This window comes from Cibotium barometz, chromosome 33 (assembly GCF_041138505.1).
Source record: "Cibotium barometz isolate CiBa-2024 chromosome 33, ASM4113850v1, whole genome shotgun sequence".
Taxonomy (NCBI): Eukaryota; Viridiplantae; Streptophyta; class Polypodiopsida; order Cyatheales; family Cibotiaceae; genus Cibotium; species Cibotium barometz.
The window spans coordinates 4,493,077-4,514,850 of record NC_141078.1 but is presented as its reverse complement, the minus strand read 5'-3'; the positions used below and the strand labels follow the sequence as shown (position 1 = coordinate 4,514,850).

General features: G+C 49.5%; 1 protein-coding gene across 1 annotated transcript in view; it reads left to right on the top strand.

The window, feature by feature from the left end:
• Positions 1 to 21,187, top strand: part of LOC147619211 (peroxisome biogenesis protein 3-1-like) — a 44,960-nt gene extending 23,773 nt beyond the window's left edge. The window contains exons 5-7 of the mRNA XM_086772844.1: positions 19,915 to 20,042; positions 20,136 to 20,387; positions 20,474 to 21,187. Of these exons, the coding sequence (XP_086628970.1) occupies positions 19,915 to 20,042; positions 20,136 to 20,387; positions 20,474 to 20,717 (624 nt within the window). The 3' untranslated portion in view covers positions 20,718 to 21,187. The remainder of the gene's footprint in view (positions 1 to 19,914; positions 20,043 to 20,135; positions 20,388 to 20,473) is intronic.
• Positions 21,188 to 21,774: the final 587 nt, after the last annotated feature.

Genomic DNA, 21,774 nt, shown 5'->3' with positions numbered 1-21,774 from the left:
TATACACGGCTGTAGAAGCACCAATGATGACCAATCTCAAGCCTATGCACTCTTCCAATGGAATGTAGGAAGGTTGCAAATCTGAGGCTGAGATATGGGGCTGATTGGGACTATTCTAGGCTGTGAATGAATGCTAAAAATGATTGTATGAATGCGTTTTACCTTCACTGGAAGGGCTGTAGCAAAACGATGAATGGATGAATGCTGAAAACTGTGTATATGCTGAAAACGCTAAGCTCTGAAATGGCCGAATGCTGAGTGTGGTGCTGCGTTTTGCTGATGGAAGGCTGATGGTACAAGCGATGATGCTCCTAGGGCTGTAGGACTGAAACGCTTGCTCCAAACGATGATGAATGATGAGATCTACTTGCTGGAGGCTGAATCGATGATGAGCCAACTGCTGAATGCTGAGATGAATGAATGAGATGCAAGTGATGGCTATTTATATGAGCAAATCTGCTGGTCAGCTGCCTATAAATGCTGGCCGACTGTAGCATAAGATGCTACATGACTTGCTAATGGAATAAATAGAATAATGATGGTATTAAATGCTGGAAAAATATGGAAAAAATACCAAATAATTAGAATAAAATGCTGGATGATATCCTGAGGCTTCTGCAATGGTCTAGGTGGTCTATATGCATATGGGATGAATGCTATGCAAAATGCAAAACATGTCTTGATGCAAACTCTAAGGCTTCTATGACTTCTATATGCATGAATGATTCTCTCCAAGTGCGTTAAGGAGCTTTGATTGACTGACTGACTCTCTAAGGCTGAGGAATTGCCTACGTAACTTGTGCCTTACATATCCTGGACTGAGGATTACAGTGGGGTCACGACATACGACAAATATCAAATCCTAAAGGGTTCTACTGCTGTACAGTGTTGCACTGATGATGAGCCATCTTGTCACCATGCACCACAGTGTAGAGTGCATGTGACATCCATCAAGTGTCCATGGTATTATGTATTGCATTCGGTTCTCCAAGATCCATTAAATGCTTAACATGCTTCTATGCAGCCAGGATCTTGTAGATACAACTAGCATACATATATTGCATTCGGTTCTCCAAGATCCATCAAATGCTTAACATGCTTCTATGCAGCCAGGATCTTGTAGATACAACTAGCATACATATACATGGGAAGCTTAACCATAAACATTCCATGGCTACATCACCCATGTCCATGGATAATAGAGAATTTACAATATGAATCCCGAGAAATTAGGAGTAGTTACAACCACTTCCTGGATTGGTCGACGTGCTGTCGGGGTCGACGTGCTGTCGGCCAAGTCCATGGACAATAAATCCATAAATATTCGGTTTATGATAGAGAGCTTTTGGGTGTGATCACAAAACATTGGAAGCGTTTTCTTTATGGACAGGTTTTCACAGTCAAAACAAACCACCAAGCACTTACGTGGCTTCAGACCATGCCAAGTGCCCAGTGGAGTGATCGGCAAGTCAGATGGAGTCAGATCTTCCAACAATTTGGAAAAATGATCAAGTATATCCCTGGTAAGCATAACCCAGTGGGCAGATGCTCTTAGTAAAAAGACCAACATCCAGACCATGTAGGAGCCTATCATTCTCAAAATCTTTGGAAAAGACTTGGATAGCATGAAAGATCAGCATGTTGATTCCACAAAGTTTGGCACTCAATACAGTTTGGTCCTTACTTCTGAGCCTGGCTATTATTCAGTTCACAGACAAGCAAGTAAGTCTAGACGAGATGTCCACTTCAAGGAAGGGGATAGGGTCTATTTGCATATCACAAAACAGAGATTGAAACAAGTGGGTAAACATTGTCGCAAACTTTCTTTCCGTAGTTTTGGACCTTTTCCTATAGTTAAGAAGCTAAGTGATGTCTCCATGAAGTTGAAGTTGCCTAACAGTTAACGATGCATGATGTTTTACATGTTTCTTGGCTAAAACGCTATGTTGGACCAGAAGTTTTTGATGTTTTAGATGAACAGTAGCCAGACGTGGTTGACGAAGCAGAAGACATTGAGCCTGAGCAGATCCTTCTTCATTGTTGGAAGCATGGTTCCGGTTGACGACTCCGTCAGTTCTACATGAAGTTCTGAGATCGAGGTACCCACGCAGCAGTTTGGCTCCATGAAGAATTCTTTCAAGAGTACCCTCAGTTTTATTAGCGGACTACTTGGAAGCTATGAACTTGCCGCCAAACTAAGCAGGAGGGAATGTCACATGCACTCTGCACTATAGTGCATGGTGACAAGATGGCTCATCATTAGTGCATCATTGTACAGTAGTAGGACCCTTTAGGATATGATATTGTCGTATGTCGTGGCCCCATTGTAAGCCCCAATCTAGGATATGCCAGGCACGAGCTACGTAGGTCATTCCTCAGCCTTAGAGTGTCAGTTAGTTAGTTAGTCAAGTCTCTTAACCCACTTGAAGAGAATCATTCATGCATGTAGAAGTTAGTAGAAGCTTTAGGGTTTGCATTAGAAAGCATTCTGCATTGCATAGCATTCATCCCATGTGCATGTAAACCCTTGCATAAGACCTGGAATAGTATTCCACCATTTATCCATATTTATCATCTAGTTGGTAGCATTTTTTTTTTCCAAAAAAGATCCTTTCATTAGTTATATAAAAACGCCCGTAAGGCTACAAAAGATCCCCTCCTGCTCATGAGAAAGCAGAGCAGAGATCCAAGCAAGGCACCTAGGGAGACTCTCCCTAGGTGCAGAGAAATACAAATATCAGTACACAGACTGAGGGGCAATATCATACAATAGGAGGGGGGAAAAGCCAAACAGGTGGCCTGTAGTGCCAGCGGGGGGAGCCCGCGTGTAGGGTATAGAAGGGGCAGCTGCGCCAAGTGGTGTGGAAGGCCTGGCGTTGCAAGATTGCCTCATCCGAGTCGCCCCGCGGATGCGGTCATACTGTCCTCGTAGAGTGTGGATCAACTCCTGCCAAATCCCCCGAACAGTCTCTGTTGGTGGCTCCAGTCTCCCCTCAAAGGCCCTGAAACACCGGGCTCTCCAGGTGAACCATATGGTGAGGCTGCTGAGGAGCTCCCATTGTAGATCCCTCTCCTGTGTCCAGGCGGCGGACGAGAAATCCGGTGAAGGAACCAGGCGAGGCTGGCCCCTAATGAATCTGATGGCCTGGCTGTCCTGCTCCGTCTCATAGCCCATAGCAGGCCCTGACGAAGTCGACCAAGCAGCGGCACCCCACGTATACATACCCTCTGGAGAGAGGGGGGCCAGAATGCGCAGCATTCGCAGCCAAATCTGCTGCGCCTGGGGACAGTCCCATAGGCAATGTCTCTGTGTCTCCATAGGGTGGCCGCATCGGACGCAGGCCGCTAGAAGAACGCTGTAGACAAGCCAGGTGCCAACTGCAGAGCCCCTGTGGGCGACCAGCCACTGGAAAGTCCAAATCCTGCGTGCCTGTCGACTAGCCCAGAGCCTGGTCCAAAAATCCTCCAGGAACTCCTGTGAGAGTCCCTGTAGCCGCCAATGCTCCGATGCAGCTGGAGAGACCATCCTCCTCCCCGTCAAAATATGTCGTCCCAACCGAACAGTATACTGGGAAAAGGTGATCTCTGTGGCCTAGGGGGATGCATAAGGATCATGCCACTCGTACTTGCCAGGGTCCCACTGGAGCCGGGCCAAAGGGCGCGCTGCATAAGCCCATATGCGCCAATCAGAGTCCACATCTGCAGGGTCTGGGTCAATATGCCACTTCTGAGAAGCGGCGGCCACTACCCGTATGCTCTGAAAAAGGCACTCTCTGCAACCAAAGGCGACTCCACCTCCACTCTCTGAAGTCTGCCCTCATCCTGGATCTCATAGTAGAGGCATCTACCATCCTCAGTGCAAGCTCTGACAGCAATCAGGATCTCCAACTGTGTAAAGGCTCCCATCCACCGTGGGGCCACTGGCTCGAGAAGCGTGAACCACTCCTCTGTGAGTCCCTCCTGCAACCAAAGGCGACTCCACCTCCACTCTCTAAAGTCTGCCCTCATCCTGGATCTCATAGTAGAGGCATCTACCATCCTCAGTGCAAGCTCTGACAGCAATCAGAATCTCCAACTGTGTAAAGGCTCCCATCCACCGTGGGGCCACTGGCTCGAGAGGCGTGAACCACTCCTCTGTGAGTGCCTCCTGAATGTCATCCCTCATAATCAGTCCCCCTCTGAAGTGACTCAGCCTCTCCACCTGGATCTCCTCTGGGAGACTACAGAAGGCCTGCCAGTCTCCAAAACTATGTGCTGGGCCTGCCGCCAATGGTCCCCAGGCTAGACGAGGCCGAGAACCCAGCATATGACCCTGCACTGCGCTGGGCTCCAGATGAGCGGCTGTCTGGCCCGCTCCTCATCACAAGAAGGAGGTCTCTGAGAGAGTCCCGGTCTCAGCAACTCCCAAGCTCGCAGGATGCCCAAGGCAAATCTGTCCTTCCATCCTCTACTGAGTCCTGTCCTCCTCATCTCTATGAAGATTCATCGTATCTCCGGTGCCCAAGTGCCCCCTGCTGGAGGAGCCCGAGCTTGCAGCCGCTACAAAAGAAGCTCTTTCCAAGGCTCAGCGCCTGGAAGCAGCCCTCGAACAATAAGCTTCCCCAATAAGGCTCTACTCTGATCAACTGGATCTATAATGCCCAAGCCCCCCTGGGCCAGTGGAAGTGTAATAACTGCCCAAGCGACCTTAGCCCGGGCTAACTGACCGTCCCGCCCAAACCAAAGAAAGTTCCTGATCAGCCTCTGTACTTGGCTGATGCAAGAGCTCGAGAAGATCCAGCAAGACGTGATGTACCACATGTTCGCTAAAAGCACCTGATTCGCCACCACCACCCTCCCAGCCAAGGATAGCCGAGCTGTACTCCAATACAAAAGCTTCCTCCGAATGCTCAGAAGAAGCGGGGCAATCAGCTGCTCAGGTGACAAATCTAGTCCAATCTGGCATCCCAAATACCGCACTGCTATGCCAGGAGGAATCCATTGAAAGCCCGGGCCTGGGCTCCATGCCGGAGTGGGAGTGCTACTGAGCCAAAAGGCCACTGTCTTGCGCCAATTGATCAATGCTCCCGAAGCTGCACAAAAAACCTGAAGCGACTGCTCTGCCCTTTGGAGATTGGCCTCCTGGCCATGCAAAAATAAACCCGTGTCATCAGCAAAGTTAGCATCGAGCAGGTCCTCCCCCCGGACCGGGAGCTGGAGTCCTCTCAAACCAACCTCCTCTGCCGTCAGATACATGCTCATAGCCTCAGCAAAGAAGAGAAAAAGAAACGGGGCGAGAGGACACCCCTGACGGACTGATCTGGTCAACTCAAAACTCGGCCCCCGTCTGCCTGCCATCAGCACCTGGCTACGAGCTGTGGAATATAGAGCCGCCACTCCTCGAATCCAAACTGGCTCAAAGCCTAGGCGAAGCATCGTGCCCTCTAAGAAACTCCAATCGACTCGATCGTATGCCTTCTCAAAATCGAGAAGCATCACGACCAAGTCCTCACTGAGAAATCTAGCTCGGGCCGTCGCCTCCTAGAAGGTGAAAATGTTGTCAAGGATACTACGCTCCACCACTCTTGTCAACTTACCATCACCAGTTTTTCCTAGCCTCCTATAGGGGTGGATAGGGAGGCACTAGAGCCCACCACAGTGGATACGAGAGCCTATACCATAGTGCCCCCTCACAACGAACTTTGGGAGTCACATCGGATCGGGCATGCACACTCCACAGAGCTAGACGCCCTCGTTCCATTGGACCTCGGCCACTCCCAGCTTATCAGCCCCAGATGCAGGAGATCCTGGCCCACCATCGAGTGGCCTCATCCTCACAACAGACTATCGACATCTCTAGCCTTCTTGCATCACCCATGATGGACATCGTGGATAAGCCCTTCCCCGGCATATAGAGTTAATTGACTGTTTTTATTCAGCTCTCCCATATCCCATCACTTATTGTACCCTATACTTGGCATAGTAGGATGTAGATTTTTCATCTTGTATAATCTTTGAGTCTGAGATCTTAGCTTTCAGTTTTCAGTTTTAGATTACTGTTGGTTTTTCATTTTTCATCCATGACGAGATTTCATGGGCATTGCATATACATCAGTTTGGTCTCATATACCCTTTGGGTCTTTTGAAGACGTTAATATGACTCTCTCTCTCTCTCTCTCGCATCGTATTATTGTACTATTCATGGTCTCATAGGCCCTTTGGGTCTTTTGTAGACGTTTTTAGATCTGTCTCTCTCTATATGTGTGTGTGTGTGTATTCTCCCCTTCTCTTGCAAGATAATGCCCTAGTTCTCCCCTTTGTACTTTTTTTTTCCCCCGGGAAAAAGATCCTTATATTAGTTACCGAACAAAACAGCCATAATGGCTAAGTACAAACTCAACTCCATAGAGGGGAGCGAGAATCAAGAAAATTGAAAAAAGGGGAAGGATGCTCTTCTCCCTCAGCTGGATTCTCTAGGATGAGAAGGCTACCTCATACATGGGGGGGGGGGGGGGTTGGGGGGGGGCACACAGGTGCTCTATAATGCCAAGTGGTCTCACCACCATTATCAGTAACAAAGGGACTATGACGTCGAATCCTGAGGCAGGCCTCTTGGCGCTTCCTCATGTGGTCGGAGCCATCCTAAAGCTTCCCCCAGTGTCCATGGAGGGTATGAATGATATCAAGCTGGATGCTCCGGATTGACTTCGCTGGTGGGGTGAGGGTGCCCTCAATAGTCTCGCTATAGCGAGCTTGCCAAATATGCCACGTTGCAATACTGTTGCAAATCTCCCATCTTTGGTAGGAAACAAGAGTTCAATGATCAGTGGAGGGAGCTGGAACTGGAATTGCAGAGATACGAAGATGAGAGACCTGCGAGGCAAGGCCCCCGCCATCCTCCTCATATGCCATGGTTGCCTTAACCTCAGTGGCCCAAGCAACTGTGCCCCAAGTAACTGTGCGGGAGGGGGCCCAGTCCGTAGTGAAAATGTGGAGAATCCTCTGCCAAACCTATTGAGCCTTCGGGCAATCCCAAAGGCAATGTCGTTGGGACTCGTGAAGGTTGCCACGCTTCGAACGAACTGCTAGCCTACCTCCGATGGGGCCAGCCAAGTGCCAACCGCCAAGCTCCAGTGTGCCAAGTGCCACAGAAAAAGAGAGATCTTTCGCGGCCTAAAACTATCCCACAGCCTCTTCTAGAAATCTGAGAGGAGGGAAGCCTTGAGACTGCCAGTGCCTTGCTGCTGCTTGAGTGCCCTCAATGGCGGGCATCTAAATTGTGCGGCCTAGCCGTGCGGTGTAATCAAAGAAAGGGGTATTGGAAGCCTCCTCTCTATCAAAGGGATCGTGCCATGCCCACTCCACCGGATCCCACTGCAGTCGCATGAGAGGGCGGCCCTCCCATAGCCATAACCACGAGAATCCCTCTCTGGCCACCTTGTCTGGCGGTGGGTCTATGTGCGACCCATGCACATGGAAACCAATCACCCTCTGCAAGGTGCATCCCCTAAAATCCTCCAACATGGGCTCTGCTATGACAAAGTCTGCCATGTGGGCCTATAGTGAAGGTGAGTGAGATGGAGATCTCATCAACGACATGGACGGCCAACGGAATGTCATGTCTGATGAACACTCCCAACGATTGCGGGGGTGACAGGTCTGGGATCAGAGTTAGCCACTCTGGGGGGGGTGGAAGAGTCGATGTCGAAGCTGAGTCTGTCCCTACCCCATATCCCAGTGAGGCTCCTCTCCTGGGCCTTAGGGGACAGCTGTCAGAAAATAAGCCAATTTTCAAGTGACCGAGCTAGACCCATACTCAAAGCTCCCTACAAAACGTTCATATGGGCCCCCAACATATGACCATTGGGCAAACGGACTAGGGGGTTCCATATCAAAGGTTGGCGGAGGTGCTCGTCAGTTGCAACAGGAGAGGACTAGTGAAGGGCCGGCCTGAGGTGATCCCAAGCACGTAGGAGGCTAGCTGCAAATCTATCCTCAAATGTAGGGCTAAAGCCATGAGCTTGCATCTCTGTGAAAATCCATCTTTTACTCTGGGGCCAAGGACCTCCAAAAACTGGGGTGCGGGCGGAGATCCTGGCAAGGAGGAAGTCCTTCTAGGGCTCACCACCCGGAAGTAGTCCATGAACTATCAACTTGCCCAAAAGGGTGTGGTTCTGAATAGAGGGGTCAATGATGCTTAGGCCCCCCTTGTTGATCACTCTCTAGGCCACCTTGGCCTGGGCAAGCCTCCCATCGCTACTATTAGCCCAAAGAAAGTTGTGGATCAACCGCTAAACTTGACCAATACAAGCCCGGGAGAAGGTCCAGCAAGAGGGGTTGTATCACATGGTGGCAAGGAGAACCTAGTTCGCCACCACGACCAGGCCAGCTAAGGAAAGTATAACACGCGGAAGCTCTGGGAGTCTTCTTTCAGCCCTAAACACTCTTGGAAAACATTTGATGCAAAACGCAGATATAGAGAGAGAGTAGAGAGAGAGAGAAATGCTGGAAATTCAGTATATTCATATGGTACAAAAAGGTACCCTAATCTACAGCCATAGGCTGCCTTACATAAAAGGTGGTAACACACCAAAATCTGTCCTAGAACTTGATCCACTCCCTAGTGGAATGAATGGTTACTAATGAAGAGCATCCTTGCTATTTATAGTCACTTGGATAATTGGAGGAGCTGGCCGACTGATGCTTGGACTCCCCTATGTGGTGCTGGTCGGGCTGCGCCACACCATAGACTGAAACGCCTGCTGCAGCTGACCTCTTCTGGTGCAGCCGACAGGCTCTTGGCTTCATCTCACATCATCTGTGTGCAGCCGACAGGCCTTTTCCTTTGCTCTCCAAGCCTTGCTCCAACTCCACACTGCCAATAGCACTCTGTGCTCCATTTTGTGATTCTAACTGGTTCATACTCTTTATCTGACTGCCTCTTCTGGATTTAGCCCTGAAAATGTCTATGGCATCTATGATGCACATGACATCCCCCTCTGCTAAACTTGATGACGGGATTCCAACCTGCTCTTGGATGACTGTCATCATCCCAATCTTTTCCCGAAGTCCCTCTGTCATCATTCATCCCTGGCAACCCTTTTTCTCTGAAAACCCGGCCTGTTCTCCAAACCACTCTGTCTCTGACGAAGATCTATGCATCTGTTTTCCTCTAGTCCACAATCCATTCCTGCCCTGACTTTGAACACCGTCTTGGTCTTCTTTCCTAAGAAATGAGTCTGGCACTCTCACATCACCCTTGGAGGATAAACCTCCCTTGGGACCATTGCTCGAGAACCTATCTGGCTCCCATGACTGCCATCCCCTCTGGCACTGTGGAACACCACCAACAAACCTCCTGGGAGTTCTTCCCGATCTGTGTTCCTTGCCTTGGGCTTTGAATCCGTGTACTTTCCTGTACCTTGGACCTGTACATCATCATCTGGGACTGAATCAGTGTTTAGCTTTGCTGAGCCTGACGCTCTGATACCAATGTAACACGCGGAAGCTCTGGGAGTCTTCTTTCAGCCCTAAACACTCTTGGAAAACATCTGATGCAAAACGCAGATATAGAGAGAGAGTAGAGAGAGAGAGAGAAATGCTGGAAATTTAGTATATTCATATGGTACAAAAAGGTACCCTAATCTACAGCCATAGGCTGCCTTACATAAAAGGTGGTAACACACCAAAATCTGTCCTAGAACTTGATCCACTCTCCAGTGGAATGAATGGTTACTAATGAAGAGCATCCTTGCTATTTATAGTCACTTGGATAATTGGAGGAGCTGGCCGACTGATGCTTGGACTCCCCTATGTGCTGGTCGGGCTGCGCCACACCATAGACTGAAACGCCTGCAGCTGACCTCTTCTGGTGCAGCCGACAGGCTCTTGGCTTCATCTCACATCATCTGTGTGCAGCCGACAGGCCTTTTCCTTTGCTCTCCAAGCCTTGTTCCAAGTCCACACTGCCAATAGCACTCTGTGCTCCATTTTGTGATTCTAACTGGTGTCATGGCCCTGTGAAAATGGAACAGTACAAGTGTGGGCATGGTGGTTGCAGAGTCAGAATATTTTATGATTCACATGGGGGGTGCCCGGACAGAGTTTAAGATGTGTGGACATCCCTAGGTGTGAAGGGGGGAACTAGAAACATTAAGTTTTAATGTTTATTGGAGTTTGCCCCTAGGCCTTAGTGGCCCTAGGAACTTATTAAAGTTTGGGGCCCTAGGGATTAATTTGGGGAGGAGTGTTTCTCTCTCCTCTCTCTCTCTCTTCCCTTTTTGGGAGTCGTGTAGCAAAAGTGGGAGTTCCTTCATGCGCATGTATTCTAGCGTGGAAAAGCACAGGAGAAGGGAGGCGGCTGCTGTTTTGCTGTGTACTGCTGCTGATTTTCTGAGTGTAGATCAGCTGTACAGCACTGTACGGCCAGAACTGTGCAAGCACTCTCTCTCTTTCTCCTCTGTTGCTGGCTGCGCACAGGAACTGCTGCTGGAATTCTCTGCGCACAGGCCAGTACAGGCTGTACCAGCAAGTACACAGCCCGTACAGCCCTGTACGACAGCCGTACAGTGTACGGACAGGGCTGACGCACGCTTTTCTGAGTTCTGAAGCTGCAGGCGGCGCTTGTCAGGTGGCTGGACAGACCTGAATACTCTGATTCAGGTTGGTACAGGAGTGGACAGCAGGCTGTTTATGCAAGTACAACTCCTGGCACGTATCCCGGGTACAGTGCTGATTTTCAGATCTGTATTTTCAAGGACAGCATAAGAGTGAACATCAGGAGGAGGATACAGGCAAGAACAAGCACATGTGTGAAGCAGGGTTGTGAATACAAGTGCCTGCAAGTACAAATTGGTGCTGTTGCTTTCTCCAGTGTTGTTTCACGAGCTGAACTTGGTAAGCTCTGTTTCTGTTCATCTATCTCTCTTTCTACTGCTTGATGTCTGTTGCAGATATGTGTTATTTGGCCCCTTGTGAGAGGAGGGGTATGGCAGATTGACAAGGGTTGAGACAGAGATTGGACAGCACATGTATGTTTGAGCTGAGAAGATGTATCATGCACTTGAGTTATGCCAGATGTATGCCCATGGCTGGCCTGCTTAGTGATCTTGGCTGATCAGAGGGAGGCACAGTGTGTTGTTTGAAGACACAGATCTGTGTGCATAGATCCTCTGTGCTGAGAAGGATTTGTGGGCCGTCAGATTGGACTTACAGGTGTAAACTCTTGGCTGGTCTTTGTGTTGTACTCAGCCATTCATATTATTTTAATTGAATAAAGAAATACCCCAAGGGGCGCCAAGCTTTGGGGCCAACAGGTGTCGCTGTGTTTTCAGATTTGGGCACTCTAGCTCCAATCTGTGCTTTGTTTTATCATCTAGACTACAAGTGGACGGGTGATTGCTAATCTACCGCACTCTGGTTTTCTATCAGAGGCCGGTTTCAACTGGTTCATACTCTTTATCTGGCTGCCTCTTCTGGATTTAGCCCTGAAAATGTCCATGGCATCTATGATGCACATGACAGCCCCCTCTGCTAAACTTGATGACGGGATTCCAACCTGCTCTTGGATGACTGTCATCATCCCAATCTTTTCCCGAAGTCCCTCTGTCATCATCCATCCCTGGCAACCCTTTTTCTCTGAAAACCCGGCCTGTTCTCCAAACCACTTTGTCTCTGACGAAGATCTATGCATCTGTTTTCCTCTAGTCCACAATCCATTCCTGCCCTGACTCTGAACACCGTCTTGGTCTTCTTTCCTGAGAAATGAGTCTGGCACTCTCACATCACCCTTGGAGGATAAACCTCCCTTGGGACCATTGCCCGAGAACCTATCTGGCTCACAGGACTGCCATCCCCTCTGGCACTGTGGAACACCACCAACAAACCTCCTGGGAGTTCTTCCCGATCTGTGTTCCTTGCCTTGGGCTTTGAATCCGTGTACTTTCCTGTACCTTGGACCTGTACATCATCATCTGGGACTGAATCAGTGTTTAGCTTTGCTGAGCCTGACGCTCTGATACCAATGTAACACGCGGAAGCTCTGGGAGTCTTCTTTCAGCCCTAAACACTCTTGGAAAACATCTGATGTAAAACGCAGATATAGAGAGAGAGTAGAGAGAGAGAGAAATGCTGGAAATTTAGTATATTCATATGGTACAAAAAGGTACCCTAATCTACAGCCATAGGCTGCCTTACATAAAAGGTGGTAACACACCAAAATCTGTCCTAGAACTTGATCCACTCTCCAGTGGAATGAATGGTTACTAATGAAGAGCATCCTTGCTATTTATAGTCACTTGGATAATTGGAGGAGCTGGCCGACTGATGCTTGGACTCCCCTATGTGGTGTTGGTCGGGCTGCGCCACACCATAGACTGAAACGCCTGTTGCTGCAGCTGACCTCTTCTGGTGCAGCCCGACACGCTCTTGGCTTCATCTCACATCATCTGTGTGCAGCCGACAGGCCTTTTCCTTTGCTCTCCAAGCCTTGTTCCAAGTCCACACTGCCAATAGCACTTTGTGCTCCATTTTGTGATTCTAACTGGTTCATACTCTTTATCTGGCTGCCTCTTCTGGATTTAGCCCTGAAAATGTCCATGGCATCTATGATGCACATGACATCCCCCTCTGCTAAACTTGATGACGGGATTCCAACCTGCTCTTGGATGACTGTCATCATCCCAATCTTTTCCCGAAGTCCCTCTGTCATCATCCATCCCTGGCAACCCTTTCTCTCTGAAAACCCGGCCTGTTCTCCAAACCACTCTGTCTCTGACGAAGATCTATGCATCTGTTTTCCTCTAGTCCACAATCCATTCCTGCCCTGACTCTGAACACCGTCTTGGTCTTCTTTCCTGAGAAATGAGTCTGGCACTTTCACATCACCCTTGGAGGATAAACCTCCCTTGGGACCGTTGCCCGAGAACCTATCTGGCTCATAGGACTGCCATCCCCTCTGGCACTGTGGAACACCACCAACAAACCTCCTGGGAGTTCTTCCCGATCTGTGTTCCTTGCCTTGGGCTTTGAATCCGTGTACTTTCCTGTACCTTGGACCTATACATCATCATCTGGGACTGAATCAGTGTTTAGCTTTGCTGAGCCTGACGCTCTGATACCAATGTAACACGCGGAAGCTCTGGGAGTCTTCTTTCAGCCCTAAACACTCTTGGAAAACATCCGATGCAAAACGCATATATAGAGAGAGAGTAGAGAGAGAGAGAGAGAAATGCTGGAAATTTAGTATATTCATATGGTACAAAAAGGTACCCTAATCTACAGCCATAGGCTGCCTTACATAAAAGGTGGTAACACACCAAAATCTGTCCTAGAACTTGATCCACTCCCCAGTGGAATGAATGGTTACTAATGAAGAGTATCCTTGCTATTTATAGTCACTTGGATAATTGGAGGAGCTGGCCGACTGATGCTTGGACTCCCCTATGTGGTGCTGGTCGGGCTGCGCCACACCATAGACTGAAACGCCTGCTGCAGCTGACCTCTTCTGGTGCAGCCGACAGGCTCTTGGCTTCATCTCACATCATCTGTGTGCAGCCGACAGGCCTTTTCCTTTGCTCTCCAAGCCTTGTTCCAAGTCCACACTGCCAATAGCACTCTGTGCTCCATTTTGTGATTCTAACTGGTTCATACTCTTTATCTGGCTGCCTCTTCTGGATTTAGCCCTGAAAATGTCCATGGCATCTATGATGCACATGATATCCCCCTCTGCTAAACTTGATGACGGGATTCCAACCTGCTCTTGGATGACTGTCATCATCCCAATCTTTTCCCGAAGTCCCTCTGTCATCATCCATCCCTGGCAACCCTTTTTCTCTGAAAACCCGGCTTGTTCTCCAAACCACTCTGTCTCTGACGAAGATCTATGCATTTGTTTTCCTCTAGTCCACAATCCATTCCTGCCCTGACTCTGAACACCGTCTTGGTCTTCCTTCCTGAGAAATGAGTCTGGCACTCTCACATCACCCTTGGAGGATAAACCTCCCTTGGGACCGTTGCCCGAGAACCTATCTGGCTCACAGGACTGCCATCCCCTCTGGCACTGTGGAACACCACCAACAAACCTCCTGGGAGTTCTTCCCGATCTGTGTTCCTTGCCTTGGGCTTTGAATCCGTGTACTTTCCTGTACCTTGGACCTGTACATCATCATCTGGGACTGAATCAGTGTTTAGCTTTGCTGAGCCTGACGCTCTGATACCAATGTAACACGCGGAAGCTCTGGGAGTCTTCTTTCAGCCCTAAACACTCTTGGAAAACATCTGATGCAAAACGCAGATATAGAGAGAGAGTAGAGAGAGAGAGAAATGCTGGAAATTCAGTATATTCATATGGTACAAAAAGGTACCCTAATCTACAGCCATAGGCTGCCTTACATAAAAGGTGGTAACACACCAAAATCTGTCCTAGAACTTGATCCACTCCCTAGTGGAATGAATGGTTACTAATGAAGAGCATCCTTGCTATTTATAGTCACTTGGATAATTGGAGGAGCTGGCCGACTGATGCTTGGACTCCCCTATGTGGTGCTGGTCGGGCTGCGCCACACCATAGACTGAAACGCCTGCTGCAGCTGACCTCTTCTGGTGCAGCCGACAGGCTCTTGGCTTCATCTCACATCATCTGTGTGCAGCCGACAGGCCTTTTCCTTTGCTCTCCAAGCCTTGCTCCAAGTCCACACTGCCAATAGCACTCTGTGCTCCATTTTGTGATTCTAACTAGTTCATACTCTTTATCTGGCTGCCTCTTCTGGATTTAGCCCTGAAAATGTCCATGGCATCTATGATGCACATGACAGAAAGCCTGGCTGAACTCCAGTGTAGCAGCTTCTTCCGAATGCTCAGAAGAAGAGGGGCAAGCTGCTACTTCGGGGGGGGGGGGGGGGGGGGGGGGGTGTTGTTCGGGGTTATTGATACCACTTGGCATCCAAGGTAACGAATTGGAGTGCCACTCGAGAATCCACTGAAAAGCCTCAACTGGCCTGCAAGTCGGGGGGGCAAGTGATGAGCCAACCCAGAATCCACACGACTTGTGCCGGTTAATTTGTGCTGCGGATGCACGGCAAATGATCTCAATCATCTTAGTGAATCTTTGGAGATTCCCCTCCTCTCCGGGTAAGTATGCTACTCTGTCATGGGCAAAAACTCGAGTCAAGCAACTCTTCCTGTGTGGAGATGGGAAGACACAGCCCTTGCAACAAACAAGAATAGATAAGATGCTAGTGGACAACCCTACCCGCCTGAGCAAGAAAGCGGAAATGTGTCACCTTTGGCTCCGTGAATGAGAGCCTAGCTGTACGAAGCCGAATAGAGCCCAGAAACACCTTGGCCCACTCCTTTGGAAATCCCATCTGGTATATCGTGCCCTCTAGAAAGCCCTAGTCCACTGTGTCATAGGCTTTCTCAAAATCCAAAAGGAGAACTATAAGATCTTGCTGCCTCAACCTGGCCAAAGCAGTCGCCTCCCAAAAAGTGAAGATGTTGTCCAGAATGCTACAATCCCGGACGAAACCTGATCGTGTGCCACGAATCAAATCGGGGAGGAAAGGTTGCAATCGCCAAGTTGATGGCTTTGGCTAGGATTTTTGTAGGCGGTCCCTAGGAGGGTGATGGGCCTCCATTGTTAAATCTCCAATTTGTCACCAGCCTCCTTGGGAATCAAATGAATCAATCCCTCTGACAGCCTCTCCGGCATGGAGCCCGTGGTCACAATCTCATTGAAGGCAGCATGGAAACCGCCTTCCATGAGATCCCGATGTGGAAGAAATAAGGAAACCAGAAGCCCATCTTCTCTTGGGCATTTTCCCTTGGGGATTGCCATCAGAGCCTCTGCAAGCTCCTCTGAAGTAAAGGATGTCAACAGGAAAGTCTAGAGAGCGGGGGGGACCACCTCTCTCGTGTGCCACCAGACCGCTCACGCACATCGAGAACTTGAGAGAATAGGGGGGCACCCGTGAGGAGAGACTGGGAGTGGCGCAACTACGGATCCATCCTGGCCTCACAACCTGCAGATACCATCCCTTCGCTTGTGTGGGCTTGAAATCTCTGGTGACCATGTCGCCCGCCTAGGTCCAAAAGGAGACTCTAGCATGGTATCTGTACTCCACTCTCCGCTCCTCAATGGAGCTAAGCTCTCTACAGGCTGCAGCCAACTGGGCCTCAATCCATGGGCTATGCGGGGTACTCTTCCGAGCCGCGGAAAGGAGGCAAGGCTCCGACGGATACTCTCTCTTGCTCTCTGAAGCCAGCCAGTCTGCTTTGTGCGGTCTCCTGTAACAGCCTGTTGATCTCTCCAAGGCCTGCGTCCAACTGTGGCTGAACTAGGATGGAAATCCAGACTCTCCCAAATCTCCTCAATCTTGTTGCAAATCTCGGAATCCTGAATGAGGCAGTCTGGGATTTGGGTGCTCAAATGTATGTCCTGCCTACATGGGTCTTCTAGGGAGAGAATGTTGGGTGCATGATCAGAGAAAGTAGTGCTTGCCAGAATACCAACCGTGCCACCTTGTCCACAAGCCCACTCATCCACATAAAACCGGTCTAATCTGGAAAGGTTGGGGCGTGCACTCGTCCTGTCGGATCGCGAGAAGCGCAAAGACTCTGCATGCTGTGGCGTTTGGTGCATAGAGGTTCATGAAGCCCATTGTCCTCTCCAATTGTGATAATCACCCACTGAAGTCTCCCAGACAATGGTGCCTAAATTGATCACTATGGGTAAGAACTGTTCTTGCTGACGGAAATGCATATCCCACCTTGGGTCCCGGAGGGGTCAAAAGCATGGGACCAAAAGGTGAGTCGTGACTCCTGCCTTGAAGAATCTTCCTGCAGCGGTGTGTATGGCCCTCCAATAGATGATGCTCCTGGAGGAAGAGAATGTCAATGGGTTTGCCAACTAGGGCTCTGTGAAGCTCCTCTTTGAGGATCCCGCGCCTTTGTAAACACTACGGTCCTCCCAAACCCTGAATGTTCCGTGAGACAATCCACATAACTAAGAGCAGTGGGAGGTGGAACTATCAGAACTGCCCTCCACTTGAAGAGTCTTGGGCATGGGTTTGGATGGAGAGTAATCAATATTGGCAAAGCCTTGCTAGGTGGGCACAAATCATGCCTCCATGTACAGCCACTCTGTCCTGGCCCTGGAATATGCATACTCTGGGCTCTATCTGTCACAATGAAGGTATTTGTAGGAGGACGGGAGAGGTACTGCCACCGAAATGTGGAGAAATACAAAGAGTAGCACCTCCAGACTGGAAGATACCAATTCCCCTCCCGAGTCCTTGTGGCCAGAGCCACCCACCTCCATCCGTGCCAATGGCCAGAAGTGAGTGAGCACGTCGGTGATAAGCAGATCATGCAAATGGTGTGAAAGCTTTATTGCTTGTGCGTGGATGGCGGCATACACAGACTCTATGCTCCATTCCGTCCTCAGCGTTGCACTCAAAGGGAAGGAAAATATCATCGTGCCACTCTCTGGGGTGGAGGGCCTAGAGTGATGCAAAACCATGTAGATACGGATGGGGGTCACCGTCTCCTCGAAGATACCCGCTCCCTCGACAGCCAGGGAGGCATCGGAAGAAGCTGTAATCTACAGGCTTCCCCAAAACTTGGCGCTGGGGGGAGGGGGGGGGGACTTGGGAGGGAGAGCACGCTATGGGGAGGCAGCGATGGTCAACGCTACAGGATTTGAGAAATGGTGGATCAAGCGGCGAACTGAACTAGCCTGCTGCCTCCTCTTCGGGTCAAGCACGGCCTGCTCTGGCGAGGCGGGGGGAGGAGGATCTAATGAAGGCGAGGGGGGAGGGACGGAAGGAGCCGAAGGGGGGGAAGCTAGAGCAGAAGTCGGGGGAGGCGGAGGGGGGGGGTGCAAGGCCAGGGCTGCCGGGGACTCTGATGGGTCCGAGGGAACCTAGAAACTTGGAGGCAGATCACGGCGAGGTAATCTGAGTTCCCCGGTGGGACTTTGTTGGGGGGGGGGGTGTTGTGATAAGTGTTCATAACTGTTCTTTGACAAAACCGCATCCTTGTGCGGCTTGCCAGACGGCGTCACTCTACTCTGGAAGTCCGACGGTGGTTCTGCCTAGAACCGGAGGCCTTCCACTCGTGCCTCTCCTGCATTGGAATCCCTGTCGTCCAACCAAGAACCGAGGCGGCAGCTGGGGGGGGATTCCATGACTCTCCCAATAACACCACCTATCACCGGGAGGAGTGGAAGATATTCCTTCCCAAGGCTAGGAAAGCAGACTGTGACGGGAAAGCTTGAGACGCCAGCCAGGGGGTCGGATGCTGGGTCGAAGCCATGATGCCACCTTGCAAAGAAGGCATGGGCTGTACGTAGTGTGATGGGGCTCAATTGCATGACTCTATCTGATGCTGTTGGCGAATCAAACTCCACCTGGTAGTATCCACGCCCCAAAGGATGAATATCAGTGATCTTGCCAAGCTCACCGATGAGGCTAGCCTGCAAAAGATCCCCAAGCTGTCTGCGCACCGGGTGGCTCTACCCAGAATGGAGGCCTCAAAGGAGGTGACTATTGAAGCAAGGAGCTGGAGGTCCACTTCAGAAAAGGAAAGGCAAGGGACGGTGACCTTGGTCGGGGATGACGGAGCGGCTGCCATGGAGTCCTCCTGGAGGTGAGAAGACCAGAAGACACCAACATGTGCCAAAGAAAAACTGCCCAAAAGCTGAAAACACCTGACGAAGGGGCTGAAGAGAATAAGGCTCGGGAGGATCAGGACAACAGGAGCAGGCTGGCGAAGAACATGAGGGTGGGCAGGATGTGGGACTGGTGGACAACAAAGGGGAAGCAATGAGGCAGAAGAGGAGGAAGCACAAGGGGCATAGCGGTGTGAAGGAAGAAGGCGGAGAGGAGCACGAAAGCGGGGGGGGGGGGGGGGGGGGGGGGGGGGGGGGGGGGGGGGGGGAGGCGAGGAAGGCAGTGGATGAAGGCGAAGGCGGGGGGTTGGAGAGAGAGGCGAGGAGGAGGCGAGGGCACACAAGAGGCAAAAGGGGGGAAAGATGTGTTGCAGGCAGGAGGGCTGGAGGCGCGGGTCACACAGCAGGCAGCGAAGGCAGGCAACAAAGGGCTCAGAGGGGCACAAGAAGGGATTAGAGGACAATGGCTGGCGAAAACACAGGAGGGAGGCAGGGCCAGCACGAAGGAGGAATGGGGGGTAGAGTCAGATGCGCAGGCGGGGGGAAGCTCCAGATCCTGTCTGGAACATAAAGATGACCCAGTGCACCCCCTTTGTACTTACAAAGCTTCTGCATGTTACAGGACAAGTCAGCCACTGGCCATCACGGTCGGCTTGGTTATGTCCAGGTGGTTTTCCGTGCGTGTGCCCTGCATAGTTTTGTAACCCATAGGGAGTTGGGTGTGTACAGATGTCTGCAGCTCATTAGACCAAGCTCCAGGCATTAGACATTGGCCTAGATTTACCAGAACGCAAGCTACAACTGTTCCGGGCAGGTTTAGGCCCATATGGGGATGTTGGATAGTGCGGCTAGGAGGCAGGTCAGGTCAGGCAGCCCGTTTGTCTGTTCGAGCAGGCCAACCAGCAGAAGGAGATCATTTAGCCCCATAACTAGGCCCATCCACTTCCTCATTTAGGCATATGACTTCCAGCCAAGGATCAGGTCCACAGGCATCAGCAGGAGCAGCTAGAAGGCGAAGGCAAGTGTCTTGCTACAGACAATTGCATGACAATGGTTACACCGGAGAGTTCCGAGTAGACAGGCTATTCTGCCAAGGAACCCTATAATCACGTGGAATGCACCCTTAATAGTAGCAAGCTGCATTATGCTGCTTGCAATGACACGTTTCTTAATAGTAGCAAGCTGCATGCATTCATGCTTGTGTCGACTTTCTTTGTCCTATATATATGAAGTTTTATGGTCTGATTTGAATAAAAGCATGTTTGCAGGACCAAAGAAGGGCATTGTCGAAGGTTTGTCAGCAGAAATATATTGCATTTGCTGAGTTTCTACCTAATGAAGGTATAGAGATGCTCATATCAGATGCGAAGGTAGCAGTGGTGAGTGCTCTTGCAAGGTAAAGGACAGCTGCTTTGTTTTGGATATGTGCAAATGTTAAAATCCAAAAATTTTGGTCTTTTAGTGTGATTTTCGGCTCTAAATTTTGCAGCAAGTCGCTGAAGGAGCCATGTAGCGTAGCAGATTTGCGAGCAATTTTCGAGAGTTTTTGTAGGAATTCAGAGTGCAGCAAGGTGAACTGGGTGGCTTACATGGTTCCAAAGAGAAAACTGCTGCCTGATGAGCGTGCGGCTGCTTTGTCAGCCAGTGACATGGCTAAATATGGTGAAGAAGATGTGGGCTTACATGATGAAGCAGAACTGGTGGAACGATTACTGGATGAAACCAGAGATATCTTGGACAGGTAAAGGCTGTTGTATAGTGTTGCATTGTGCAGAAGCACAGCAGTACTTCCATGAAATTTGTGGTTTTATGTCCTTTGTTTTCCAGCCAAGAGTTCAAAGAAGTGTTGGCAGCATCATTTGCCACGGTATTGGATGGGGCGATGGAGGAGTTTGAATCCCAGTATGAAGGTGGGGACGAAGCTAGAGTGCCTCTTGCAAAGCTGCTTCCTTTGGTAGCAGGCATTGGGGCCTCGCTGCTTGAGCAGCCCGATGAAAATAGGTTCATTCAATTAATCACCAACCAACAGGAGGTGCAATCGTTTTGTGCCACAGTCTACTCTTCTGGGTGATAGCAGCAAGTTGCTACATCTATACAGTTTGATATTCATCTGAAAGAGGGACCAAACCCTCTTCAGCATTATACAGCTCCTCTCTTGTGACTTCTTTTAGAAGAAGTGTCCAGTTTAAACCTCACTTATGATTTACGTTGTAGCTGAAGCAAGCTCTCAAGGCACACAGTGGAAGAGTATCAGCCATTGGCTTTGCATGAGCTCTCTCTGCCGTGAAGGGCTCCTTTCTTTCTTAAGAGAGTGAATTGGACTGATCATAATACATTTGATCTCTCTTGTAGTGGCATTCCATGTGATAGTTTTTTTCTTAAGAGTGTGAATTGGACTGATCATAATACATTTGATCTCTCTTGTAGTGGCATTCCATGGATTATTTCAACTTTACTGTGTCATCCTGGATACTGTGAGTGATTTGGGATTGACTCTGAGCTTTACAATTTAATTTAGAATTGACAGGCAAGCTGACATCAGAATATAGGGTTTTGGAACTCACAAAGAGGAAGCATGCCTCTTCTTACCCATGTTGCTTAGCCTTGCATTTAAAGATTGAAAAATTTTGAAATTTTAGTAACCGTTTAATCTCAGGACTCTCGATTTCTAACTTTTCCATTGCACTAGCTCCCGGTTGGCATGCATGTGTGTGTGTGTGGGTATTGATGTTGTTCTTTCAAATTTTCAGCTAATTTGAAAAAAAAAAGTAATAAATATGCATTTTTCTAATAAAAACCAGTTCACCCTTTTTTTCACTGGTTAGAAAAAAAGTTTGTTTCTAACATTGTGAATCTAGTGAGCCACAAACTCAAGCCACTTTAACTATGGCCTTTCTAGGAGGAGATTTTTGTTGACTCAAGTGAAGTGTTGGCATGCTTGAAAAACTAGCTCTATGGGCTACTTTGTTGCTAATTTACAAATGGAGATGGGCTATTCTGCTATTGTGGTGAGCTATATATCCTTCCAATATAGTTTAGTTTGGTGAGAGCCTCGGATCTAAGGATTTTTCGTCCTAGCCTTAGGGAAGAGAGGAGAAAAAAACAGTTTTCTCTTATTTGAGAGCTTG